Source organism: Penicillium nucicola (assembly GCF_028828085.1).
Source record: "Penicillium nucicola strain IBT 29836 chromosome Unknown utg000006l, whole genome shotgun sequence".
Classification (NCBI taxonomy): domain Eukaryota; kingdom Fungi; phylum Ascomycota; class Eurotiomycetes; order Eurotiales; family Aspergillaceae; genus Penicillium; species Penicillium nucicola.
The window spans coordinates 2,375,407-2,400,090 of NW_026643130.1; the positions used below are offsets into that span (position 1 = coordinate 2,375,407).

At 50.9% G+C, this 24,684-nt stretch overlaps 11 protein-coding genes across 11 annotated transcripts; 6 read left to right on the forward strand and 5 right to left on the reverse strand.

Moving 5' to 3' along the window:
• Positions 1–498: 498 nt before the first annotated feature.
• N7511_006915 (MCT family MFS transporter) lies at positions 499–1,881 on the forward strand (the record flags this gene model as incomplete). The annotated part of the gene is made up of 2 exons (XM_057129292.1): positions 499–695; positions 753–1,881. The coding sequence occupies 2 exons, from the start codon at positions 499–501 to the stop codon at positions 1,879–1,881; spliced, it is 1,326 nt and encodes a 441-aa protein (XP_056983848.1).
• Positions 1,882–2,351: 470 nt separating this feature from the next.
• On the reverse strand, positions 2,352–3,051 carry N7511_006916 (peptide alpha-N-acetyltransferase complex B subunit NAT3; the record flags this gene model as incomplete). Its single annotated transcript, XM_057129293.1, has 3 exons — positions 2,352–2,523; positions 2,579–2,810; positions 2,883–3,051. 3 exons carry the CDS (start codon positions 3,049–3,051, stop codon positions 2,352–2,354), a joined length of 573 nt encoding a protein of 190 aa, XP_056983849.1.
• A 424-nt stretch (positions 3,052–3,475) lies between these two features.
• N7511_006917 (uncharacterized protein) lies at positions 3,476–4,812 on the forward strand (the record flags this gene model as incomplete). The annotated part of the gene is made up of 2 exons (XM_057129294.1): positions 3,476–4,188; positions 4,248–4,812. The coding sequence occupies 2 exons, from the start codon at positions 3,476–3,478 to the stop codon at positions 4,810–4,812; spliced, it is 1,278 nt and encodes a 425-aa protein (XP_056983850.1).
• A 277-nt stretch (positions 4,813–5,089) lies between these two features.
• N7511_006918 (NAD(P)/FAD-dependent oxidoreductase) lies at positions 5,090–7,244 on the reverse strand (the record flags this gene model as incomplete). Its single annotated transcript, XM_057129295.1, has 13 exons — positions 5,090–5,145; positions 5,195–5,339; positions 5,400–5,436; positions 5,491–5,567; positions 5,607–5,639; positions 5,695–5,830; positions 5,892–5,913; positions 5,964–6,055; positions 6,105–6,270; positions 6,326–6,500; positions 6,557–6,694; positions 6,746–6,977; positions 7,033–7,244. 13 exons carry the CDS (start codon positions 7,242–7,244, stop codon positions 5,090–5,092), a joined length of 1,521 nt encoding a protein of 506 aa, XP_056983851.1.
• Positions 7,245–7,637: 393 nt separating this feature from the next.
• Positions 7,638–9,482, forward strand: N7511_006919 (uncharacterized protein; the record flags this gene model as incomplete). Its single annotated transcript, XM_057129296.1, has 4 exons — positions 7,638–7,776; positions 7,833–8,936; positions 8,999–9,344; positions 9,398–9,482. 4 exons carry the CDS (start codon positions 7,638–7,640, stop codon positions 9,480–9,482), a joined length of 1,674 nt encoding a protein of 557 aa, XP_056983852.1.
• A 742-nt stretch (positions 9,483–10,224) lies between these two features.
• Positions 10,225–13,491, forward strand: N7511_006920 (fungal specific transcription factor domain-containing protein; the record flags this gene model as incomplete). The annotated part of the gene is made up of 9 exons (XM_057129297.1): positions 10,225–10,279; positions 10,330–10,412; positions 10,457–10,793; positions 10,846–10,916; positions 10,967–11,091; positions 11,144–11,287; positions 11,721–11,976; positions 12,035–12,107; positions 12,968–13,491. 9 exons carry the CDS (start codon positions 10,225–10,227, stop codon positions 13,489–13,491), a joined length of 1,668 nt encoding a protein of 555 aa, XP_056983853.1.
• A 57-nt stretch (positions 13,492–13,548) lies between these two features.
• Positions 13,549–14,284, forward strand: N7511_006921 (uncharacterized protein; the record flags this gene model as incomplete). Its single annotated transcript, XM_057129298.1, has 2 exons — positions 13,549–13,583; positions 13,642–14,284. The coding sequence occupies 2 exons, from the start codon at positions 13,549–13,551 to the stop codon at positions 14,282–14,284; spliced, it is 678 nt and encodes a 225-aa protein (XP_056983854.1).
• A 283-nt stretch (positions 14,285–14,567) lies between these two features.
• On the reverse strand, positions 14,568–15,287 carry N7511_006922 (uncharacterized protein; the record flags this gene model as incomplete). Its single annotated transcript, XM_057129299.1, has 1 exon — positions 14,568–15,287. One exon carries the CDS (start codon positions 15,285–15,287, stop codon positions 14,568–14,570), a length of 720 nt encoding a protein of 239 aa, XP_056983855.1.
• A 1,152-nt stretch (positions 15,288–16,439) lies between these two features.
• On the reverse strand, positions 16,440–18,683 carry N7511_006923 (S9 family peptidase; the record flags this gene model as incomplete). Its single annotated transcript, XM_057129300.1, has 5 exons — positions 16,440–16,969; positions 17,029–17,603; positions 17,665–18,330; positions 18,385–18,491; positions 18,537–18,683. 5 exons carry the CDS (start codon positions 18,681–18,683, stop codon positions 16,440–16,442), a joined length of 2,025 nt encoding a protein of 674 aa, XP_056983856.1.
• A 1,116-nt stretch (positions 18,684–19,799) lies between these two features.
• On the reverse strand, positions 19,800–23,053 carry tif32 (putative eukaryotic translation initiation factor 3 subunit EifCa; the record flags this gene model as incomplete). Its single annotated transcript, XM_057129301.1, has 4 exons — positions 23,006–23,053; positions 20,345–22,935; positions 20,013–20,287; positions 19,800–19,960 (listed from the first exon to the last, which is right to left on the reverse strand). Exons 1-4 carry the CDS (start codon positions 23,045–23,047, stop codon positions 19,800–19,802), a joined length of 3,069 nt encoding a protein of 1,022 aa, XP_056983857.1. The 5' UTR covers positions 23,048–23,053.
• A 725-nt stretch (positions 23,054–23,778) lies between these two features.
• On the forward strand, positions 23,779–24,233 carry N7511_006925 (guanine nucleotide-binding protein subunit gamma). The gene is made up of 3 exons (XM_057129302.1): positions 23,779–23,954; positions 24,007–24,064; positions 24,127–24,233. Exons 1-3 carry the CDS (start codon positions 23,803–23,805, stop codon positions 24,187–24,189), a joined length of 273 nt encoding a protein of 90 aa, XP_056983858.1. The 5' UTR covers positions 23,779–23,802; the 3' UTR covers positions 24,190–24,233.
• Positions 24,234–24,684: the final 451 nt, after the last annotated feature.

Below are 24,684 nucleotides of genomic sequence, written 5' to 3' on the forward strand. Positions count from 1 at the left end.
ATTCTTCACCTCTCTTGCTTGAACTCGGATATCGACCCTATATTCCGTTATCTGCGAGACCTGAGGGAGATGACACGACGCACGAAGGCCCACTAACATCCCTGTCTTATAGGGTCAAAGGCCCGCTAATCTGATCTTGAGTGTCGGTTCGCCTGGGTAACCGGCACGTCGACGACGGATCATCATTGGATCATCAATCGATTTTCACTCAAGTGATGTCTCCGCCATGGACGAGGACCCAGTGGGACCCTATGCCGCTGCCTCACGGGCGACTCCATTCGGCACCTTCCGCCCCCAGGGCAGCTTGGCTTTGATGAGCCCCGCTTGGTTCGGGGTTTCTAATCAACTCCGAAAAGTTTTCATAAAAGGGTCGCCCATAGCTTTATGAATCTGGTGTTTTGCGCCTCTGAATCGAATCGCCCACTTACTTTGTCCACTCTCGCTTCTCATGTTTGAGACAGACCTTGCATATTGTGCAATCGTCACCTGCCACTGATTATGGGTGCCACTAATCTGGATGTAGAGCAGAAGGTCTTTGCTGAACCTTCCACCGCTCAACATGATAATGTTGTCGCCTCTCCCAATGCCTCTGACTCTGTGACTGAAAAAGAGCCGGGGCCTGAGTTCATTTATGATACAGGCCTCAAGCAATGGCTTCAGGTGCTGGGCTCATTTTTCCTTTTCTTCAACTCATGGTATGTCTGTACCAGATCGATATGGAATGTGTCGAACTGACCAAATTGAATTAAAAGGGGAATCATCAATACTTGGGGGGCATACCAGACCTATTATGAGCAGAACCTACTTGTCGGTACTTCGTCATCCACAATTGCTTGGATTGGATCGCTGCAGTCGTTCCTGTTGATGATGATCGGAGCCATCACAGGCCCACTCTTCGATGCAGGCTACTTCCGAACCCTTATCAGCGTTGCCGCCGTTCTTATGCCATTTGGCTTGATGATGACCAGTCTGGCCACGAAATACTGGCAATTAATTCTTTCTCAAGGTATCTGTTGTGGTTTGGCAGCGGGCTGTCTTTTCGTTCCTTCAGTTGCCATTCTCCCACAATACTTCAAGAACAAGAAAGGACTAGCCAATGGCCTTGCTGCCAGTGGCAGTAGCATCGGTGGCGTTGTCTATCCTATCATGTTAGATCAGTTGTCAAACAGAGTCGGCTTTGCCTGGGCCACTCGGGCCCTGGGATTCATCTCATTCGCTACAATTTGCTTTTCCGTCGCTATTATGCGTTCGCGATTCCAGCCAAAAGAGAAGCGCAAGCTCTGGCAGCTTTCTGCGTTCAAGGAACCCGCTTTCACCATTTTCATCTGTGCCATGTTTGTGGGTTTCTTGGGATTCTACAACTTCCTGTTCTATGTGCAGTCTTACGCAATTGAGACAAACATTGTCGACCCAAATTTAGGATTCTATCTCCTGTCAATGCTGAATGCCGCCTCAACATGCGGCCGTATTGGTCCCAACTTCCTTGCTGATCACGTTGGTCCTCTGAACATGCTCACTCCCTTGGTGACTATAACCGCCATCCTTGCCTTTGTCTGGATTCGGGTTCACACCGTACCTGGTATCATAATTTTGGCTGTGCTCTACGGTTTCTTCTCGGGAGGCTTTGTTTCTCTGCCGCCTGTGGTGATGGCTACTATGACTCCAGATGTTCGCGATTTGGGTACACGTCTAGGCATGGTCTTTGCTGTGACCTCCATCGGCTTGTTGATTGGAACGCCCATCGGTGGTGCAATCCTGGGTGCTGAACAAAACTTCCTCGGATTGCAACTATTTACGGCTTGCTGTCTTATGGCATCCACATGCCTCTTTGCAAGTGTGCGGTTCTTGCGCACGGGCCCCATCCTTCGTACAAAGGCTTAAGTTAGTCGAAATGGTGACATCAATTGCTCTAAGATCCTGCCAACTACATTCTCTTTATTGAGTGCACAGTTGATGTGGCCAGTATTTGCTACAGAATGATGACTGCGCAACTCTCAACACTGTGACTTGGTTTGGCATAACTCTGGGTTTTGGGATTTCTGTTCATATGACAAAATCACTGGCATTACGGTCAATGTATCCATGAAAGGTTCTGCATACTGCCTAAGCCACTGGAAACACTATTTTCTTCGCATTTGACGGGGCAGGTGGGAATCACGGCGCAATGGTCATGCTGTATAAGCGAAACAAAACAGTACAGTTACTCTAAATTTTAATGATTCATGATAGCAACTTTGTTGTCCGGTATAACAACCGTCGTAGTCTTGCAGTTCAATTGAGTATGACTGTCTTCTGGATATCAGAGTAGAGAAACGGATTAACAAGACGCGCATTAGTATAAGGTAACATCGCTACATAACATCTTCCGGTTCAACACGGAACTCCTCGCCATTTTCTCGCACATGCTCGAGATTCTTATCCCGACTGCATGGCTTACGCATGTCGAATGCGTCTTCCCCAGTATCCGACATTCCCGACGGATCATCGCTGTAATAGTTCACCACACGCCGGAAGACCGAGTATCTGGTTTAGATCGTTAACTTCCTCTCTTCGCAAATTTGTTCAAAGTCTCACTTACCCCATGTCTCTGTACATATTGCTAGCCACCTTGTTTCCGGCGCGAACGTAAAGATCCACAAACCAGGCGTCATTACTGTCTGATCCGCGTTCCAGCTGTTCGGTCAGGCGACGGGCGAAGCCTAGACGGCGCCAGGCAGGTGCAACGGTCAAGACAGTGATGTGACCATGCCACGGTGTGTAATGCTCGGAGTTTCGCATAGAGGGGTGTTGCTCCTCGAGCTTGCCCATGACTTAGTGAGAAATCAAATCAGCCAAAAGATTCTTGCGTGTCATTCGAGTGATCAGATGGAAGTAAAGCTTACTGTAGCCCACAATGCCTGCCTCACGGTCCGTGATCTTGCTGAAGAGCGATGGCCATTTGTTCAAGTAATTGAGGTAGAAACCGAGGTCATAGTTCTCAGTGAGAGGATCGAGGTTTGTGCGGTTCAGTTTTAGGAGGTCCAAAGGGGACATCCGCTCTACAGAGCTCATTTTGGCGTCTGATAGTTGAAATACTTGGGCAAGATCTAACTTATCGAAGGAATGTGGGGTCGATACCTTCGTCATTTTCTGCCGGGCGGTGACGCCCGCTCGGTGGATTGGTCTCCGTGTTTATTGCTTCGTATACAAACGGTGCCCCTCTTGCATCCTGGAGATGCAATTGTTCTGACGCGTCGAGATTCTGTGACCATATTCGTCGTCAAACTACATTTACTTCTCACTACATATTCCAGAGAATTGACTTGGAACGGAGATATCAACACTAGCGGACCCCCGGATCAATCTTGCGCCTACTGCTTGACCAAGACAACACTGATTTCTTTGGCTCAACATCTCAATTATAGCCTGGCTGCTGTCGCCGCCTGTCAAACCTCCGCTCAACCAAGATTCTTGCGAGATCCTTGCAGTCGACACAATGCCCCTCCCTCCTTCTCCCCTGAAACTCTCACACCGCTACCCATCAACAATGGACGACTCACCAATCTCACCCGGGACGTCAAACATGAATGGGTTCTCACTACCAAGCCCTCGGTCTCCCCAAACACCCCGTCTTTCTGCTCCTCCGTCCCCAATCGCATCCCGCCACAATTCAACGGCCATGAGTGGATCCCACCGCGAATCCGGGGATTTTTCAGGCACCGCCGAGGCAGGGGGCGGGGGCTTAGGAAATCTGGCAGATGAGCTTGCTGATGCCTGGGATCAAGAAGATGACGGTTATGGATACGCTTCAGGTCAGGAAAACGGCCGCGCGGAGTCACAGCAAATGGATCATAGTGACATGGAAGATGCATATATGCAATCTGTGCATGATATGCGGACTCGATCGCCAACACCATCCCCAGAAAGGGATTCGCTTCACCCAGGAAGGACTAAGAACCGCGCCAACCATCTGCGACAACACCGGCGACAGGAGTCGCAATATGATGGCTCAGATTATGGGCCCGACTCGGACCTAGACGAGGCTGCAGATATCTCCCCCGCACTGGAGAATCAAATGGCCGAAATTGAAAGCCTTGTTCGACGGGGCATAGAAAATAATGGCAGCGAAAATGACCACGTTATTCAACGGACAGTCGAGTCCTTGAAAGACCTCGGTGGACAGAGCGGCATTGAGAACAGTGCAATGAGGTAAAGCATCCCATCCCAAATATGAACCACTATAATTTGGGACTAAAATTAATACACAGACTTATTACTGCGCATTCCTCAATCACATCACATCTCACACACCAAACCCGCACCCTGCAATCTCTCATCCACCCACTCTTGTTCTCTTCCTTCCCCTTACTCTCCGAAGATGTCATTGACTCTCTGCTGCCTCTTATCGACGAAGGCTTATTGCCAAGTCTCCCATACCCCTTCCCCGAACAGTCCCGCCGCGGCTCCAGGCCAACCACTCCACAGTCATCTGCTCATAACCCACTAGTCTCTCTACAAGCACTCATCTCCCAAACTGCCGATATCACTCATTCACTTCGCGGTCTTAGTGACACACTCTATGAGTCAAGGCAATTAACATCCACTGCTTCCCGAAGACTACGATCTGCGCGTGAGCTCGTCGCTGAGATCCGACGGGAAGACGAGAGCCGCGAAGAGGGCTCCCGATGGATCGAACGGGGTGAATGGGACCGCCGGCTGAAAGATCGAGAAGCTGGTAAAGTGTGCGGAGATGTAGTCAGTGGGTTTGAGGCGGTCTGTGGAGAGTGGCGCGAGAAGCTGTTTGGGGCGAATCCTGAAGTGGCTGCAGCATAACTACTTGTTCCCGATTGTTGATCATCTCTGGGATGTTTCTATATTATTATACAGATCTATATCTAGATTCCTGTGCTTTTTTTTCGTTCTGTTATCGGATATCCATATTGATGTTATTGGGCCGTTTCTTCAGTGCGCGCTTGTTTATATTGAGAGCGAGCTCCTTAGATTACATGCATATACGCTCGAAACCATGATACCATTTGTTCTATCTCGAGACAGATTGTTGTGCGTGTGATTAAAGCTGGGAGTCCTCCTTCATCCCCACGCTCCACTGTCAAAGCTGACCTGGCGAGGTAGAATGGCACTTGCCCGAAAACTGAAAATCCTGTGCTGCAGATAATGGTAAGAATCGTCCAGGGTTGAAGAAAAAAGGACTCACGCTTCGCCAATTTCAGCTTTGACATCTCGCGAGGGCCGGCTTCCCCCTCCTCCAGGCCATTGCATTGCTTGCCTCCCTCGACCGTTCGCCATTTCCAAAGGGGGGTGAATCGATCCGGAACCCGCTCTAGTTGGTTTTTCACATACTGTAATCCGAGTCAGAAGAATATCCCGTCCCAGTTGTTATGATAGAGTACAACACATACCTTGCCGAGAATGGGAAGGAATTTGAATCCGTGACCCCTATGGCACTGAAATTAGGGCATGCTTCTATAGGAAACCGGCTGGGATGCTCACGAGCCACCGGTACAAATAAACACGGTATCCAAGTATCCTGGTACATAATCGATCACAAACAGCAGGAAAGTCAGTGTCTGAGATGAAAACAGGAATCACAGTGTGGTGATACACACCTCATTATCAATACTATCCGTGTACCAGCATAACTTCGATGTGTATTAGCCGTGAAACCTTTCAACACATGGTGACTTATCTACAAACCCTGCTGTCAGTGAAGCCAATCTCGGCCAACTCTGGGAACAATCCACCAATGACTTGCTTCATGAGCTCCAGACCGTATGACGGGACAGTATCGATCGGTTCTGTGCTGTACTTTGTTCGAGGGGTTGAGATTCGACTAAGGAGCATAGTCAGCACCCACCGGTTGAAAGACCTGTGGGATCGAGTGAAAAACTCACATGCCTTGTTCTGTTGGGTGGTCTTGGAAATTGGTAAACTGGGTTGCAAGGTTAGCTCGACTTGGGACACACCAGCAACGAGAGAAATGGCCACCTTTCGCGCTCTGAATCCAAACTTCAGTCTTCCTTCTCGAGTGATGGGGAATCCACCGCCCTCATAACCTCTGTCGTTGCTGTCACTTCCAATTCAATCCAGGGATACTGCAGACCTACCCTTCTCCTTCTCCCTGGATGAAGCGCCAGACAGGCATAACATCAGGATGAAACTTCTCCCTCAGATCCTGACGATCCTCCGGTATGTCGATAAACATGACAGTGCCCATTGTAGCTTCGACGGAACGGTGCGCTTCTGGGAGGACGGCTGGTGTCCATGGACCACCTGATCGAAAATGTCAGTTACGCCATTGTCCTGCCGAATGAACGTATTCACTCACATGCGATAACTACGAGATCAGCGGCGTGCGTCAACCCATCGCGTGTTTGAATGCCCTTGACTTGCTTGTCCGGCCCGTTTTGCCGCACGATCAAGTGGTCAAGCTCACCCTGAGGGCGGCCCAGAACGAATTTGACACCGGCCTTTTGACAAAGATACCGCGCGTAAACACATGCCTGGAGCACGGTCAGTTAGAAAATGGGGTATGACCAACAGATCTAGTGATTCTGACTTTATCGGCCAACGTGATTCCAGATCCTGCATCGAGGAATCCATTGGTAGCGCCGTCTTTGAACTTGTCGAATAGATGGTATTTTTGGGCCCATTCATCGCCCCGGATACCAGCTCGCTTCTCATCGTCCACACTGCCCTATTTCACACATTAACGATGATCCTCAAGACCGGAGTTGGGTTTCGCCACCTTGATGAACTGCAGATCTCGCAAGCTAGGAGCAGTGTCTTCCATGACTCGCAGGTTCTCCACGTACCGCGGGATCATGTCTGGCCCATCCGCGAGATGATACACGCCGCATAGTTGGAGCAATTCATCTTCTGGAGTCAGTGGTCGCGGGAGGTCGGATACACGACTCTCTTGAATCTCGCAATTCCACTCCAGCCAGATCTCTCTGGCCTCCAAAGCAAGATCTTGGGAGCTGAACGTGGGTTAGAATCACACCAACTCAACACTCCATTGAGAATCACACGTACTGCTGCTGCACTCCGTAGGTGGCTCGGAAGATCTTGCTAATATCCGCAGATGCACCATCGCATCTCTCGGCAGGATTGTAGAAATTCGTGTCAAAGTTACAGCGGTCGAAGATCGTCACATCTTTGTAACCCCCACGGGCCAGCCAAAGCGCGGTACTGAGGCCGAAAACACCGCCGCCCACGATGATGACACGGGATTCGGAGTTCGTCATATTGGCAGATGGTGGGTTCCTGGAAATGGTTCGTTGGTGATTCGCACTGTCTTTTGTATGGATATGGAGGGGTAGTGAACGGAATTCCCGCAGCTAACAGAACTATGCAGATATCAACCCTTGGAAGAGATAAGTTGGCTGATTTCCATTTGATCGGATGCCCTTTATCTCAGTGATCTAGTGTCGTATGTTGGCGGATTTACCGAAGCCTGGTGAAGAGCGAAATTCCCGCTCCATATCTCCAGATGAAGCGCGGCACTCCCAGAGTATAAGAAACGGACCAGATATCTACTGTCTTGCCCCCAACCGGATACCCTCTTTTCTTTCACTTAGAAAAATTCTCATCTTCTCCCACGAAAACGGCACAGTCAATGATTAAGCATTGAACTGAAAATGGCGTTCAGGGACATGTTGGGGAAAACAATGCTGGCAGACTATCGAAGGAGAATCAAGAATGCACCGCGAGAGGTGATACTGAGCCCAATGCTGTTGCTGTCGTGCGCAATGTACGCCACTGCAGCAATTCCTTTGAGTGAGTCCTCTGTGTCCATGGATTCTCATTTCCACCCTACTGACGAGACTCAATAGCTTGGGATCAAGGATCAGCATCTACCTTGCCTTCTCTCGAGGGCTTCCAGCGACAATTTGGTATCAGCGCCACGGCTGGAGCGAATTCGACCAGAAACTTTGTCTCTCTCGTGTATATCGGCGACGCTGTTGGGGCTGCTCTGTCGTTCTTCATCAACGATCGAGTTGGAAGACTGTGGTCTTTCAGACTATATTCCACTATCTGGATCATTGGCCAGCTGGTGGCAACCTTTGCCCCTGGGCCATCGGCCCTGTACGTGTCTCGAATCATTTCCGGTCTGGGGATTGGATCGCTGAGTGTTACGGGTACTGTGTCCATTGTCGAATTGGCCCCATCAGAGATTCGTGGTTTATTGGCAGCATGGTACACTGTGTTCATGACACTATCACTGATGCTTGCTACATTTTGCGCGTACGGTGTGCAACTCCACATGGAGGCAAGTCGTCTACAATATCAGGTCGTGATGTTCTCTCCGTGCGTGTTTATGGCTCTCTGGATCGTTGCCAGTTTCTTCCTCTGTGAGTCACCTCGCTGGCTAATTCTGTCAAGCCGACATGACGAGGCCGCGAGCACCTTGGTCAAGTTACGACGCTTGCCGCTGGATCACGATCGGGTTCAGCAAGAACTCCAAAGTCTCCAAGAGTCCATCCAATCAGAGAAATCAGCTCATGATCCGAATGACAAGTCGCCATCCAAAATCGTCAGTCTCGCAAAGGAGACATTCACAGTCCCATCGAATCGTCGCCGAGTCCAACAAGCTCTTATTTTATACGCAGTCCCGCAGTTTTCAGGTGGTAACTCAATCACGAGTTATTTCATTCCAATCCTCAAGTTCGTTGGCTTGTCTGGCAGTTCGTCGAAAAATCTGTTCCTCAATGGAATGTATTCCATGTCAAAGTTCTTCTTCGGTCTCTTTGGGTCGTTCCTATTCATTGACACAATCGGTCGCCGTAACACGCTGTTCGTCGGTATCAGTCTTCAAATGATCTCCGACATATATCTCGCCGCATACATCAAGGTTGAAAATGATGGATCTCCCCCGCAAGCCGCAGGCGAGGCGGCTCTCGCCTCCATTTTCATTCACTCCTTTGGATTTACTATTGGTGAGTTCCCAGAAACAAACAAAAGAAGATGCTCCCACATGCTGATCAACGGTCACTCACAGGTCTTTTAACCCTTCCATATGTGTTTGGCGGCGAATTATGGCCCAACCGCATTCGATCCTTCGGTGCTGCTTTCACGCAAACTTGCCACTGGCTGTTCCACTACTCCATGACATTTGCAATGCCATCTCTGCTTTCGCGAACCGATAATTGGGGTGCCTTTGTATTCTTTGCCTCGTGGTGCGCGGCCGCTCTTCTCTATGTGTATCTCCTCGTGCCCGAGGTCGCGGGACTTAGCGTCGAAGAGATTGACGGTGTTTTCAATGGACCCTGGAGACTCTTCGGCAGGCAATCTACACTCCGAGACACCTATCCGGTTATCGAAGGTCGCGAGGTGAATCATAAATGGTAGGCTATTCCCCGCATCGATATGTTGCCCCTCCAGAGCTAATCCCCAATAGCGCTGATACCGAGCAAGGCCCTCATTCTGTGGCTAAATCCGCCCAGGAATCCGTCGAAGAGCTGTCGTGCTCATCGTCTCACTAGTCTTGTGGGCAGGCATTATCATGTACACTCATGATATGTAGCATTTTTGACACGCTCTTGGCTCTGTCGCAAACTTGGGAGGCTGGTCAACATGCTGGAACCACTCCAATCGCTGGACAGGCCAAACCCTGCATCTTTGGTCATGTTTCATTGCTACTAGTTCTGCCAAACCGAACTGAATCCTGTGATTGGCCGTAGACAAGGGCTGGACAAAAGTACCAGGTGCGGCATTTCCGTTCAACTTCAAACAGATATCAAGTTTGACCCAGTCCACAGCGTTTATTGGCCCCAACATAGCTTGCCTGTAGTAGCTCTGTATCGCGATGATTGTTAATGACATTCCGTTCCCCCACCTTGATAGCATTTTCTACCTCTATGAAACCCCCTGGAAAATGCAAGAGTCCAACCCCCATGAAGAGCCTGTCCGGATCCGAAGGAATTTATCCAAACTAAAGAAATCTCGACCGATCGATGGCAATACCCAGCGGAGAAGCACTAATGCGTGTGAGTATCTCCTGTTGATTGGAATCGGGGGCACTCGACTCAATCTTCTGGCTTAGGTCGCTATTGTAAACGAAGGAAAATCAAATGCCATTACAATATTGAAAATATGAATGGGTAAATCTGTCAAAGGCAAAGTTCCCTAGCTTTCGGCTGACACATTAGAAGCAAGTGCATGGCTTGCTCCAAATCCTCTGCCGGTATCGTTCTCTGGATTCTCTTTTCAGAGCGCAGCTGATCCATGTCCCAGAATGTCATTTCGATGTTCCTCCAGATGGAGTGCTACGGGGGGATGCGTGGGTGTCTCGTCAATCCCAGGCCATTTCTTCCATTAATGTATGAACAGATATGTTGCCACGCTGGAGTCGCGAATCAGGAATCTCGAAAGACAACTACAAACGAGCCAAGCTAATCAAGCTAGGCCGACCAGTGGGCACCGTCTCACCCCGGAAACGACCCTGTCTAACCCTCAGGCATTTGAGGATGCCACTGCTGTAATGCAGCAGAATAGGGTAGATATTCAGCAAGATCGGAGGTCTATGTTTAAGACCGCAGATGAGCCCCAGGTATCACCACCCGACGACCCGATTCTGGAGATGAGCTACGGACGCGCCTTTCTACCGGAAACAGAAATCGACTCCCTTCCAAAGTTGCCGTCTAGCAACGGTGCGAGAAAGCTTGTTGACGCTGCCTACTTTTATACCCAAGCTCGGTACTGCATAGTCGATTGGGCTCAACTGGGGGCGTGGCACCAACAACGAGATGAACTTGCCTACGTCTCCTCTCGAGACTCGGTGAAGTCGCAAACAGGTAATTCCAAGTCGAGTGCTCGAGTTAGGCACACGGTCTGACATCCCAGTAGCGGCATTCTTCATTTGGATAGTCTACGCCATTGGAGCTCGATTGATTTCAGATCCCGAGAATTCCACAGAGGTCAGCGAGGGAAGAAAAGTCCAAGTGAGCACCGCGACTGACTGGAGCAGGCATACTTCGCTCGAGCGCAGATCTATCTCCCAGCCGTGATGTCTCTGCAGGACATGCAATCGGTTCAAGCTCTTCTCTGTCTTGTACAGTACCATTTCAGAGCACCATCGGAATCTCCCATGTGGTTTGTCAGGCTTGGTATATCCATCATTACGATTCACTGATGATGTGAGCAGGCATCTGGTTGGCCTTGCTCTACGTTTGTGCGTCAAACTCCGATATCACCGGAAACTGGCAAACGCTCCCGATTCGCAAAATCTGGATGCATATAGTATGGAGCTTCGGAAACGATTCTTCTGGTGCGCATATTGTTTTGATAGGTGAGTCCTCACTTGACCCCAACTACGCAGTCTTTACAAGAAGTAAGCTCAATTGCGTCGAGATCACTCGCATTTTGGTCAAAGCTCCCATTTGGAATCAGTGACTCTGATATCGATGTTGAGGTGTGTTTGGCTTGCTGCGAGCTCTTTGCTCCTGTTGACCATGCTCAGATACCCATTGATATCGAGGACACATGCACCGACCAGCACATAATAAGACAGAATCAATTATCACCAAATGCTGTCGACGAAAACCACAAAGACAAGCCAATAACTACGGTAGTTTTTCACCTTGGCACATGTGATTTCAATGATTGTTGACGCGCAGCCCAGATGACTGCCGCCTTGCACCATCTACTTGTGTATCGCATAAGATCCAAGATACTGTGAGCGACACTACACTGCTCCTTCTGATCACGCTAACCATCCCCAGAACGAGATATACAGGACCACATGCCCAGGTACCTTCGTTGGCTGAAGTGCAAAGTCTGCTTTGGAAGCTGGATCAATGGAAACAGCAAGCGCCACAAAAGAGAGACTCAAAGCCATTCCCACAACAAACCCCCGATCGGGTACAGGCGACATACACACAGGCCGTTTTACTCTTGATCCGACCTATTTTGATGGCCAAAGAGATCGACGCCGATCTAATAGGACTATGTGTCGAATTTGCAGTGGAAGCATGCTCGGTAAGAGACCAACACCTTACCCATGCGTCGCCGAGGCGTTTCTGATTCTTTTGCGCAGAATGCAAAGGCCTTGAGCTTGAATCCTCAAACTCCTCCGGATCGCATTACAGTGTACCATTGCTTCTACTGTGGTGTGACCTTGCTGCAATGCTTGGCAATATCACCTACAGCATGAACAGCCCGGCGCACTCATCAGGCCATAAGTGCCTGCTTGAGTGCATTGGCTGTGTATACTAGGGTGCTACCTGCGATTGCACCATTTCTGCGATTATTCGAGGATCTCTCCAATCTTTTGGTCTATGATGATCATGGTCCAGACCATCATCCTAGTGCCGAAGTAAGAAATGTTCTCAATAGAATCGTTTCCAGTGATCCATCCGAGGCATCAGGGTATGTGGCGCCGACACTTTATTGTTCCTTGTGGACTCACATCAGATTGATAGAATATTGCGTTCGCTTTCGAGTCAAAAGACTCAAGAAGGGGAAGAGACAACTGCCGGCGTCTCGGACACTGCGGAACTGGAAACAATGGTGGCCCAGACCTTACAGTATGATTCCATTCTCGGTGGACAGTCATCTGTGGTCTTTGGCACTGAATTTCCACTTGAGATGCCTTGCGATATCTCCCCATTGTATGCACCCGACCTCGAAGTACCGGAACTATGGACGGAGCCGTGGCTTCATTTACCTTGCACGCAATATAGTTCGGTAGATAGATACCTGAAGTAGCTATATTATATCATATCTCGTCACGTACACTCGAACCACGCTGTAAAACGACAAGTGAGAGAAGAACCAGCTTAGATGTGTGCCGAAATTCTTATGCCGATGTTTCTAGGTATGAGTCAACTAAGTTGGTTATATGAGGTTCCACGGTCTTTCCTCTCTTCCCTCGTCTCTCTTTCTTCTCTCCGCCTCCATAAAACTGAATCCATCACTCTGCTCTATCATTGTTATTTGTCTGATCGTCACGTCAAACTGATTCTTTCAGCAACTACCATGATGACCTCCTATTCGAACCCGGAACCAAAACGTTGGTCAAACCCTGCCGGCTGGGGCACACGTCACTGGAATGACGTCGCACCTTTCACACTCTGGGATGAGAAAAACCGCAAGTTCCGCCATCCCTCACATGAGGAGTTGCCCTGGATCCGCCAGCAATTCGGGGAGGGAGAGGTGCATTTCTCCGGGTGGCTGATGTGCATAGAGACAGCCCGTCCACCCCAGCCAATCCCACTAACCCTTGGGGCAATGTCTGTCCTATTTGTACGCTCCGGAGAGACGGTCATGGATCTCATCCCAAGATCTGGATATTCGAATCCTCGTGTTCACGATCCGTGTCCTAATGTCCGGTGGCTTAGAATGACTAACCCGACCAAGGCTCAGACAGCTGCTGTCCTTGCGGCCATCGCGCCACTCGCTCATGTGAGAGCTGCTCTTTTTCTCCCGTTCTGGACCATTTTCGACCTTGAGACCGGGGATGGCCGCAGCTACACAAGACTTTCACTTCCCTGAGTAGTGGCAGGTCGAACAGCCTTATACCACCATGATGATACATTTCTCTTGGACGCCATGAGAAGCCTAACCCACCCCTTTCTTGTTGACCCGTCTCAGGTCTCGGCTACTGGTAGTACATCCCAGGATACCTCTAACTACCTTCAACAGTCCGCTCTTACACCAGGGTGTAGAATCGAGAGTGGGCTTGGGCTACCAGGCACCCCAACTGAACTCACAAACGCTGCCCCTACATGTGGGGTTAAAATTCGCAATCCCGCGGGCGAAGAACCTGAAAGTTGCTCACCATGGTTTTTCCTCCTCGGAGGAAGTATATCACCCACGTATGAATGGGGGAGATCTTATCGGCGAGGTCGTCGATACTCGACCTGAGCTTGACATCGCTCTCGTTAGGCTAACCCCCGCTGCCTCCTCTAGCTTCACTAATCAGTGCTATTTCCAAGCCAAATCCCCTACTTGCCTCCTGAAAAGTTCTCAAATCTCGCAAGGCGCATGGAGTGAAGTCGACGGGATGAGTTCAGGGCTATTCAGCATGATGAATTGCGGCATCATGCTCATACGACCAATGCGTCCAATTGGCCACCCCGAGCTCGATTTTGAAAACTGGGATACCAGATCGGTGGGGTTCCTTTTCGGAAATGTCAACAGCGCTATCTCTGATGCTGTGTGTGGCGCCCCAATAGTGGACGTTGAGTCTGGCGGAGTTTCCGGCTTTTTCCACCGGAGTGATGGGATCTTTGGCTATAGTTCTGTCCTTGATGATCTCGTGGCCGAGGGATGGAGACTAACGTGAATGTGACGCCCTCGAGTACTATTGTGGATGATGGAGCATCATTGGCAGAATTGTCGCTAGCTTATTATTCCGTCTTATCTTTTACGCCCGCACCTCTGATGAGCTTGACTTGTGCATTTTTAGCTATTAGGTGGCCTATAGCGCAGAATTGAATCTTGTTTAGTCCTCACACTTGCTTTCCATATACACATTTATCATTGTTTTAACTACGAGCAGCATTTTACCAGGTACACATTCAATTCTCGAAGACTTGGAACACTATATATACCTCGGTATTATGCATTCAGTCTCTCCACAGTCTCACATACCATCGGAGACGGAAAGCCTTTGGGTCCAACCTCAGATAATCTTCATCCCGCTCCGTTGCCATCCAGACAGACACTCTGGTTTGTGTTTCTCTCCCAACTTGCTCCCAAAGCCTCTTCAAGGTGTCGCAATCGTGGAGAAACAGAGGATCGACGTTTTCTGGGACCTTGGTCGTATGTCCCGTCTCCTCGCTCCCAAAGTGTACACCTGTAACAATACTACCACCTTGCAGAGAGAGCAAGCTGACAATGCGCTTTGCCACGTTCAGTTGTCCTTCCCATCCCCACAGATGCATGAAGTAGCCCGAATTGATGATTTTGAGGTTCCCTGCCCATGGTTCCAAGCTTTGGGCATCGTCCAAAAAGTCCTGAGCAACGAAGGTCGAATGCAAGGAGGTCCGGTCCTGGAAAAGTTCAAACCCAAGATCGATGAATTCCTGGCGAAGATCTAGGCCAATCAAATGTTCCTGAGGAGCGCCGTCATACACAAGTCGTCGGATATCTTGACCCAACGCACAGCCTAGGTCAAGTAGCAAAGCGCCCTCTTTCACTTTGGCTACTATTTCATCATAGATGGGAGACCCGGCTAGGTCGAAGTGCAGAAACCAAAACATGCCAAAGCATGGATAGTGCACTATATCCCATCCCTTTTCAGCCTGTGATCGGTTAACATGGCGGTATTGGAGCGCCTGAGGCATGATGTACAATGGATTTGATGTGGCTTTCGATTCTGTCCGCCGGAATGCCAGTATATTCGTCTATGAATTGTCCTTTTCCATCCCATATAAGTTCCGTGATGCGGTAATCGGGTTCCCACCCAGGAAATTCCGTGATCCGGGACGCCATGATCTTTATTTGGCTCGAAAGCTATAGGAGTGGAGGATTCTATCGATCTGGGAAGGCGAGTCACCGTGCTACCCACCTTTATGTATACCTTTTCACCGGCATCAGGTATGATATCATGTCACACCCTCAGATGCAGCTCGCCACGTCATGGTAAAGTACGACGGTACCACAACTCACTACCATACATACAGTATTTACCACTGGAAAGGAACTACTGCAGCAACATACTGCCAACTTCTATGATTGGCACAGTTAAAACGGAAAAGAGATCCACGAGATTTCTCCCAGAAGGCTGCCCCCAACCGTGTGAAATCGAGCGTCTACATTAGCGCCATGTATACAGTTGGAGATAACGCACCTGCAACGTAAGTGCACGCAACATGAATCACAAGACACGTCAGCTAAAATTCATCCATTCAAATACGTCATGGGTCTGGTTTGCATACGAAGATATACTATTCAACATGGACGGACTATATGCTAATGCCTCTTTTTTCAACGCGGCTATTTCCGACGAATATTCCCTTAATTTCAGTTTGCGTCGGTTGAAATCTTCCAAATGGCTGATAAAACTACCAGTGTGAAACCCCTTGCATATCCCGTTGCCCGTTGTTCCTATAGCTACAACCAAAGGTTGAGTGAAGGCGCAAAAGTTAACGACGAAGCTTCAACCATCTCTGCAGCCTGTAGAGAGCTAGCGCGATTCTACCAAATACTTGCAGAAATTTAACTAGAATTTTGGAAGAACTACGCATATCGGCTTGTGTGAATTCCTCAAGATCATGGTAATGATCGCTGTTAGTGGGTATCGTGAAGAGCCTCAATCGGTATTCAACGTCATGGAAACATCGATCCAGACAAGAATGAAACTTATTTTCAAAGAAGTAACATGTTCAATTCGGTCTTTCAAAAATACCTGGAATATAGTGGAGAGGGCTAGGGCTATTTTTTCAAACAGCAGAATTCACTTCGACGTTCAAACCCAAGACCGCAACGCCCAACGCCTACAGCTTCAACAATGCTCGCTTCCACCACTTCTCCTCCTCTTCCACAGCGGCGATCCGGTTCTCCGCGCGTCTGAATCCATGACCTTCGCCCTTGAACACTACTAACTTAGGATCCCGGCCAGCCTTCTTCATCAGATCGACCATTTCCTCCGCCTGATTCAGCGGAACAACGCGGTCCTCGTCTCCCTGAAGGAACAGTAGCGGAGCAGTGATTTTGTCCGCCTTGACACATGGGCTGCGTTCGAGGAAAATGCGGTTCTTCTCCTCTTCACTCGCTCCCGGCTCGAACAATAGCGCGTATGCGTACTGACTCTCGAATTTGTGAGTGTCGTCGCAGAGAGTTCGGACGTTTGCAATTCCATACAGCGAGGCACCGCCGGAAAAGAGGTCCGGATAGTCGCAAAGAGCTTGGAGGACGATGTAGCCTCCTGCGCTACCACCTCGCACGCCGACTCCGTTCTTGTCTACTTGGCCGGTCGAGGTGAGGTGTGTCACGCAGCTGGCTGCATCTGCGGTATCAAGAACACCTATGGAGTTTATCAGCAGGGATGAAACTGGAGAAGCCAAGGCGGGTCAGAATGCTTACCCCATTGCCCGTTCAGAGAATCCCGGTATGCTCTGCCATATCCAGAGCTGCCGCCGTAGTTCACCCAGGCAACGGCGTAGCCCCGCGAAGTCCAGTACTGGTCCGTGACATTCAATCCCGATCCAGTCATGGAAGTTGGCCCACCATGAACACACACGATCAGTGGAGGCAATGTTCCAGGAGGCGCTTGGTAGTCTGGGTTTTGGGGTGGGTAGTAGATCGCATGCGCCTCTCCTTCGCGGTTTGCACCATGAACTCTTGGAAATGAAATGTGTTTCGGGTGGGAGATCAGAGATTCGGACATCGGGAAGTCGGAGGCAGCTTTGATCGCATTGAGTTGAACCGTGCCGGTTGTTTCCAATGTGAACAAGGTGCTGAAAGTGGTCTCGTTGGAACCAAGGAGGGCAACCTTGGATTCCGAGAGAGGGGTGTCTGCTATAATGATTGTGTCTGTCACCGGTACGTTAATATCACTCCAAGTGTCGTTGTTCAAATCGATCAGTATAAACGTCCAGCGAGTGTTCTTGTTGTAAGAAGCGATCATCGAGGTTGAACTGAGACTGACGTATGTGCAACTAAAATAATTTATTGCCATTAGCATGATCCATAATCGCATTGCGCTCAATTTGAACACACTTTCCAAGACGCCAATCTGGCTGAGAGAATTCTACTTTCTCCAAGCCGCGAAGTGCCAATCTCTGGGCTTCCTCCTGGCCATCAGCCTTGAATCGGTACAGCTGCCAATATCCCGTGCGATCGCTTGTAAAGTACAATGTGTTGTCGACACCCCACCGAGGTTGCGAGATACTTTCCTTCTCAGGGACACCGGCAACAAGTCTGACATCAGTGACCTGGCCGTTGTTCCATTTGGCGACGTAGACACGTGCTCCGGTCCATGGCATATCAGGATGAGACCATTGATTCCAGCATACCCTGCTGCCATCAGGGGAAAATTGCGCCGCACTATAGAAGTCATCCCCAGAGGCGACATTGACGATATCTTTGCTTTGCATATTGACAGCCACTAGGCGGTTCCGAACATCGGCTGGTAGGGGATTGGTGTGGTCTTCTTCGATCGCCAGGAGCCATTCAGGCGTCGCGCTTTTGTCCGCTGAAGAGGTGATCGCGGAAGTGCACACATAGCGGAGGGTGGTGTCCGTGTTGGTGATACGCTCAATGTCCCCAGTGGAAGGGTTCAGTCGGTGTAGATCTTGAGTCTCCCGGTCGGTGAAAATGATTTGCCCATTCAAGGCAATCATTGAAGCCCCTCCATATTCGTGGACTTTGTTCCGGGCATCATATCTAGTGATCGTATTAGCACCCGATCTGAGCTAGTCCTGGATTGCGAGTTTTTACTTTGCCGGTAATATGTCGCGTCCTTCACTACCAGAATATTCCACAATACAGCCTCTTCCCTGCTCTTTCGGACGTGCTTCGATGACGTAAATCTTGCCATTTGATGCCTGCGGGAGTCAGTCCACGTTCTCAGTGTTGATCATCGAACATACCGCGATAGCTTCGAATTGAACCCCGTCAGCACCGAGTAAGGTCGAGCTGATGGGGCTTTTCCACTGGCCGAATGGAGCTGTGATGGCTCCCATTGTGTACCGAAGGGGTCGTAGTTGAGTTGAGGGAAAATTCCACCCCGCAGACATTCAGCGCTTCCATGCGGCTCTTCGTTTCTTGGCGGAGATCGAACTAAGCTCAATCTGATCAAGTCGGGAATTTGGTCTACATACTGAATTCAATAGGCATCTTTGCTGGGATTGTACTGGCAAATGCCGTCAAATTATAGATGGAACTTTCTGGAGGATTACACGGATTGTAGAAAAGTAATAATATTGTGGCGACACGACCCCTTCAGTGGTGTCAGTTGGCCATGCTACATCGAAGGGCAAAAATAAACAACCGAGTTTAAATTAAAGATGCAGATCAGCAATAAGATTCGTATTTTGCAGGTTGCTGGCCAGTCATGTTCTGTGTACGCACCCATGAAAGGACCGGTGTTATCGCTCCTCGGGATGGCATTCATACGTCTTGCGTATGAGGATTACCGAGGCAGTGTATGTCCTAGTATATATGTTTATGTACGTATATCATTGTTTTCGGTCTTGTCAAGTGAGACTAGTGTCTAGGGATCTTTGAGGTGTCCAGGTTATAGATTTTGGTCACTGCTTAGGGCCAACCGATCACGTGGAAATCGCTTCCTAGGCAGTCGGTCTGGACAGTAAGCGCAACCTTTGACTAGGATGCACTGGATAAATTGAGGAAGTCGGAACTAAATAGATAGGGTCAGTGAGAGAGTTGTACACCTGAGTCGGAGCAGGTGCGTAAAAAGAAAAGAGATCGGTGGAGATTGACGTGTTGTCTTCGACCCTAGGTGGAGAAAGCAGGGCCCAGTCCGATACAGACTACATGCTGGGAAATGGATAACGAGGTTAACACACTCTAAATATCGGTGAAGGCTTGGCTTGCCTGTCAAATCTGGATTCTATCATAAAATCTAGATCACATACACATAAGGGGGAACAACCATGACTTGAATTTGGTATCAAAGACGGCATGAGCCGTCCATTGATTCCGAAAAGAGGAAATAAATTAAAGACATTGACATTGAAACGCAAAAGCGACAGACCAAAAGGCCCCATGGGGTCGATGATACAGGAAATATGCAGAAAAGAGGTCATGAGAACAGCGCCAAAGAGAAAAGAGCTTCCATACACTTTTTGAGAGGGAAAGAGTCATTGCTATCTACTCGTGGAGCCGGTCGTTTACTGCTGCTGCTTCCATCTCGGCACCCACTTGCCACCGCTACCCTCGGCCTTGGGGGCTGCGGCAGGAGTGGGAGCTGGAGACTGAGAGGAAGACTCGCGGGCGTGGCGGGGAGCCCAGCGCTCGGTGGGAGCTTCGCGGGGCTCACGGGCGGGAGGGGCTTCGCGGGGCTCGCGAGGCTCACGGGGGGGGAGGGGCGGAGCCAGAGCCACCGGAGGCACCAGCGCGGAGGTGAGGGGGCACGTAACCACCACCGATCTTGCGGGGCTCCTCGCGGGCGGGAGCAGGGGCGGGAGCACCACCAGTCTCTCTGGCAGCCTCGCGCTCTCTCCAGCCGGAGGGAGCTGCTGTGCGGGGGGCAACATTGAGACGGGGGGCAGTTCGTTCGGTAGATTCTCCGAATCCGCCTCCAGTTCTCCGAGCTGAGCGACGGGCTTCGGCTTCTTCCTCTCGCTGCAGCTGCTTTTGGGCCATCTCGTCGAGTTTGCTAATGGGATTATTAGTTTCATGATGTGAAGTAAGTTTGGAGTATGGGAATACTAACGATCGCTCCTCCTCGCGCTTAGCCTTCTCCTCGATCAGAGCACGACGGCGCTCCTCCTCGCGAGCAGTGCGCTCCTCCTCCTCGCGGGCAACACGCTCTTCTTCCTCCTTGCGATGGAGCTCCTCCTCCTCGCGCTCCTGGCGCTCGCGGCGGCGGCGCTCCTGGACTTCCTTGACACGCTGCTTCTTCTTGGCCTCAAACTCGCGCTCGGCGGCCTTGCGGCGCTTCTCGAACTCCTCGTGGCGCTTCTCGGAAACCTCCTTGCGGAAGCTGCTGAACACGGGAACGAGACGGCTCAGACGGTGCTTGAGAGCAACAGCCTCGGTGTGCTTCTGCTTAGACTCGGTGAGAGCCTCGGCGTTCTGCTTCTCGTACTGCTCCATGTCGAGCTTCTTCTGGGCCTCGTAATCGGATGAAATGTGCTTCAACTCCTCGCGACGGAAAGCACGCTCCAAGTGGTCGATACGCTTGGCAGTGGTGCGAATGCGGTCGCTAAGTTCGTTCTTCTCCTTCTCAAGCTGAGCGAGCTTCATGGCACGCAGGCGGTTGGCATCAAGCTCGTCGAGATCGATCTCGCTGACATCAATACCCTTGACACCAGTCTTGAGCTCCTCAAGCTGCTTCTTGAGCTCCTCCTGGCGGATGCGGTCCTGCTCATCCTTGATACGCTTGAGCTCACGGTCACGCTGCTCATCAGCCAGACGCTGCTTCTCGGCATCTTGGAGCTGCTGGGTGCGGATACGCTTGCGGTTCTCCTCATCACGCTGCTTCTTCTGCAGGGCATCGGTCGCGGCTTCCTTCTTCTTGTCGATGAGGACGCGACGGGCGAGGGTCTCCTCGTGCTCCTGGGCAGCACCAGCAATGGCGCGAGCCTGGGCAGTCTGCTTGGCCTGAAGACGAGCCTCGTTGTATGAGGGATCCACATACATGCATGTGACGTGGAGAGTCTTGGCGAGGCGAGCGACGGAGTAGCGGGCAATCTCAGCGGGGGTGTTCTGGAGACGCTGGACCTCGGTCTCGGCGGAACCAGCGCCGCTGCCGGCGTGGGAGGCCTTGGAGGAAGAGAAGACGTCAGAGTCAAAGGTGAGGACGCCGGAGATGTGGTCGACGCGGATAGAAAGGTCACCCTTCTTGCAGCCGTTCATGATGAATTTCTCAATCATGGCGGGGGTGATCTGGAAAGGCGCAGGGAACTGAGCAAGCTCGTAGACGAACTTGAGCTCAACGGACTCGTAGACCTGAGACAGCTGCTGGAACAGACGGGTCAGGATAACCTGCTGGAGAGGCACAACGTACTTCTCCATCTCGGGATCGGCACCGATTTGCTCGAGAATGGGGGTGATCTTCTTGCAAATGGACAGAGGGTGGAAGTCGACTTCCAGAATGTTGTAAAGCTCGCGAATCTCGGGGCGGACACGGCGGAGCAGACCCTTGTTCAAGGCATCGCGGAAGAGGACGGTACGGGTGGGGGCAGTGGCCATACCGAGCAGGTTGGTGAGACGGGTGTTCTTGTTCTTGCGGGCCTCATCCACATCGACCAGAGCACCACGGGAGCGGGAAGTGCTGATGACGGGAATGGAGAGAGCGGAGAGCAGAACAAAGGAGGCGGCCTTGGTCATCTCAGCCTCGGTGACGGAGGGGTTCTCCTTCTTGGTGCTCTGACCACTGGCAAGAGCGACGGAGGAGAGACGGAGGAGGTTGTAGTAGCGGTTGTAAGCCGCGGCGTGGAACAGGTAGTTCTCGCTGACAAGGAAAATACGAGCAAGCTTCTCGTAGTAGTTGGCCATCATGATGTTCTTAGCGGGGCGCTTGCTCAGGTTGAGCAGAGTGTGAATATCCTCGATAGAACGGAAAGCCTCCTGCCAGAGCTCGAGCTCAACGGCCACATTCAACTGCTGGAAACGAGTGTCGAGGTGGCGCTGGAGAGTGTCGGCGTCACTGAGGTTGATGGCGTGCATCTGGGTCGAGTACTTGGCGGCATTCTGGACGTGGTTGCGGAGCAGCTCGCAGAGACGGCGGAACTCGGTCTTGCGGGTGTACTTCTGGCAGAACTTGAAGGCCTGGAGGGCAGTCGACTGGTACATAATCTCGAGACGGGCATTGTTCTTCAGAATCTCGAGGACGGTACGGTAGGTTTCCCACAGGAACTTGAGCCATGGGGTCACAACGGCGCGGTCGGTGCGATCGCGGGACTGCTCGCCCGAGACGGTAGCGAGGAGAATGGTCTCGGGGGTTTCGATGGCCTCCAAATCCTCGACGTTGCTGGACGGGGCGGCGGACTCCAGAGAAGACTGGATCTCATCAGCCTTGGCCTGGGCCTCGGTGACCTTTTGCTCGGCGAGCTCGATGAACTTCTTGAGGACGATCTCGATGGTGCCGACGTTGGTGTTCTGGGCGATGTTCTTGTACTGGTAGAGACCATCCTTGGCGGCCTTACCCTTGCGAAGGTCGACACAGAGCTCGACAAACAGGAGCATCACCGGCTCGAGGGAGGCGATAGGGCTGCTGCGCGTCCGCTTGGAGGTGACATGTTCGTGCAAAACAGTCAAGGCGGCGGGAGCCTGACCGACGGCGATAAGTTCCTGGGCCCTCTATCCAACGTTATATCCATCAGTTATCCGTCCGTTGTCGGTCGATCCTAGTTCATAAGTCGCGACTCACCTTGAGAACATTCTCAGGCTTAATATGCGGCGGAGGAGGCATGGTGGGTGGATGCCCCTTTGGAGGGATTTCAAATTTTCAAAGAAAAATCCGGGGACAAATTGTCGAAAAAAGTCGAGATCAGCCCAGTGACACACACACGGGCAGCTGATAAGATGCGATGGGAGATGCTGCCACGCGAATACCCGATAATGAGGGGAAGATTCACAATGTGCGTGAAGCAGCGAAAATTGGGACGCCGCTGTTCCCACTCGGGTTAAGCGATGACGATCACGTGTGGCCGCCTGAGGGATCAGGTGTCACTGGCCGAGACTGGTCCAACCAGGATGGATGACTTGCATGAGTTATTTCATATCCTACTAGTTTTATTGACTGGATTGATCTTTTTAGTTGGAAGTCCGTCCTGTTCTGATCTGAACTATCGTATTCCGAGTGCCTCTGTTAGATTTCCCTCCCCAAGTATCTAGTACTGCCGAGAAGACCTCCCGTCAATAGTAACACAATAGTGTTCCCCGACCCAGCCGAAGTACCAGGTACTTCTTCACCTCACCAGAGAGAAAATCCCTCCCCAAGTTTACCTTCCCTTTGTCAATCTCTCTCTCTCTCTCTCTCTCTCTCTCTCTGACCTCACTCTCTTTTTGATTCCTTCCTTTGTTCCCCCTCTCCCCCTGAAAATCAAATCTCTTAATTTGTCCCCTTGGGAAACCCTGCCGATCCAAGAAACCTCCCACCCCCTCTTCCCCCTTTCTCACATCGCGTCTCCTCAAATCCATCCCAACCCCCCTCAATCACCCACGATGCCTGCCTACGAACTCCGATCCGGTGGTGATGTCAAGAACAAGAAGCAGAGTGTCGCAGACCTCAAATACCGTCGGCTCACTGAGCTCAATGCCCGTCTGAAGGAGGACTTGGACCGCCCGCGTGTCAAGGTCTCCGAGGCCGCTCTCTCGTCCGTACCACCCTGCCCTGGGTTCGCAAGCGATCGCTAACAGCCCCAATAGCCTCATCAGCTACTGCAACAACACTCGCGATTTTATGGTTCCATCCGTATGGGGACAGGTATGCGACCGGATTTTTGACGCAATGGGTTCACGCGCGCATCCACTAACACCACCTCTTAGGTCGACAAGCGCGAGGACCCCTATGCTCCCCAGCAGCAGGGCGGTTGCTGCACTGTCATGTAATGGACTCACGACGCCAATTTTCGCCATGACATCTCGCTCTCTTTTTTCCTTTCTCACTTCTACTTAATTTCGGACCATTGACGACTACCCCCCTGGACCCTGAACGGAACTTTGCGATCGCACCTACAAGCGAGATGTCGGCCTGAAAGAATCGTCTGCTGGTCCTGCACGAAACCCTTCCACGCCTCCCATTTTGGACCTCTTCGAGTCTGCGAGTTTGCGATGCAAGTCCGCCTTTTTTGGTTACACCCTTGGGCCCTCTCCCCACCCCTTTTCTTCCGACATGCAGGCAGTGCACTTGACGATGCATCTGTTGCACTGCGGCCCTTTTTTTGATTTTCTTTTCTCTGGATTCGCACCATTACCCCTTCTGTTTGGAAGCCATTTTTCTTCTCTCTACCATTTTTTTCTTCTCCTTTGTATCCTTGTTACGGTTCTCTTCAAAAGCCTCATTTTGGCAAGGCAGAGTCGGTTGCCATGTATCATAGATTCGCT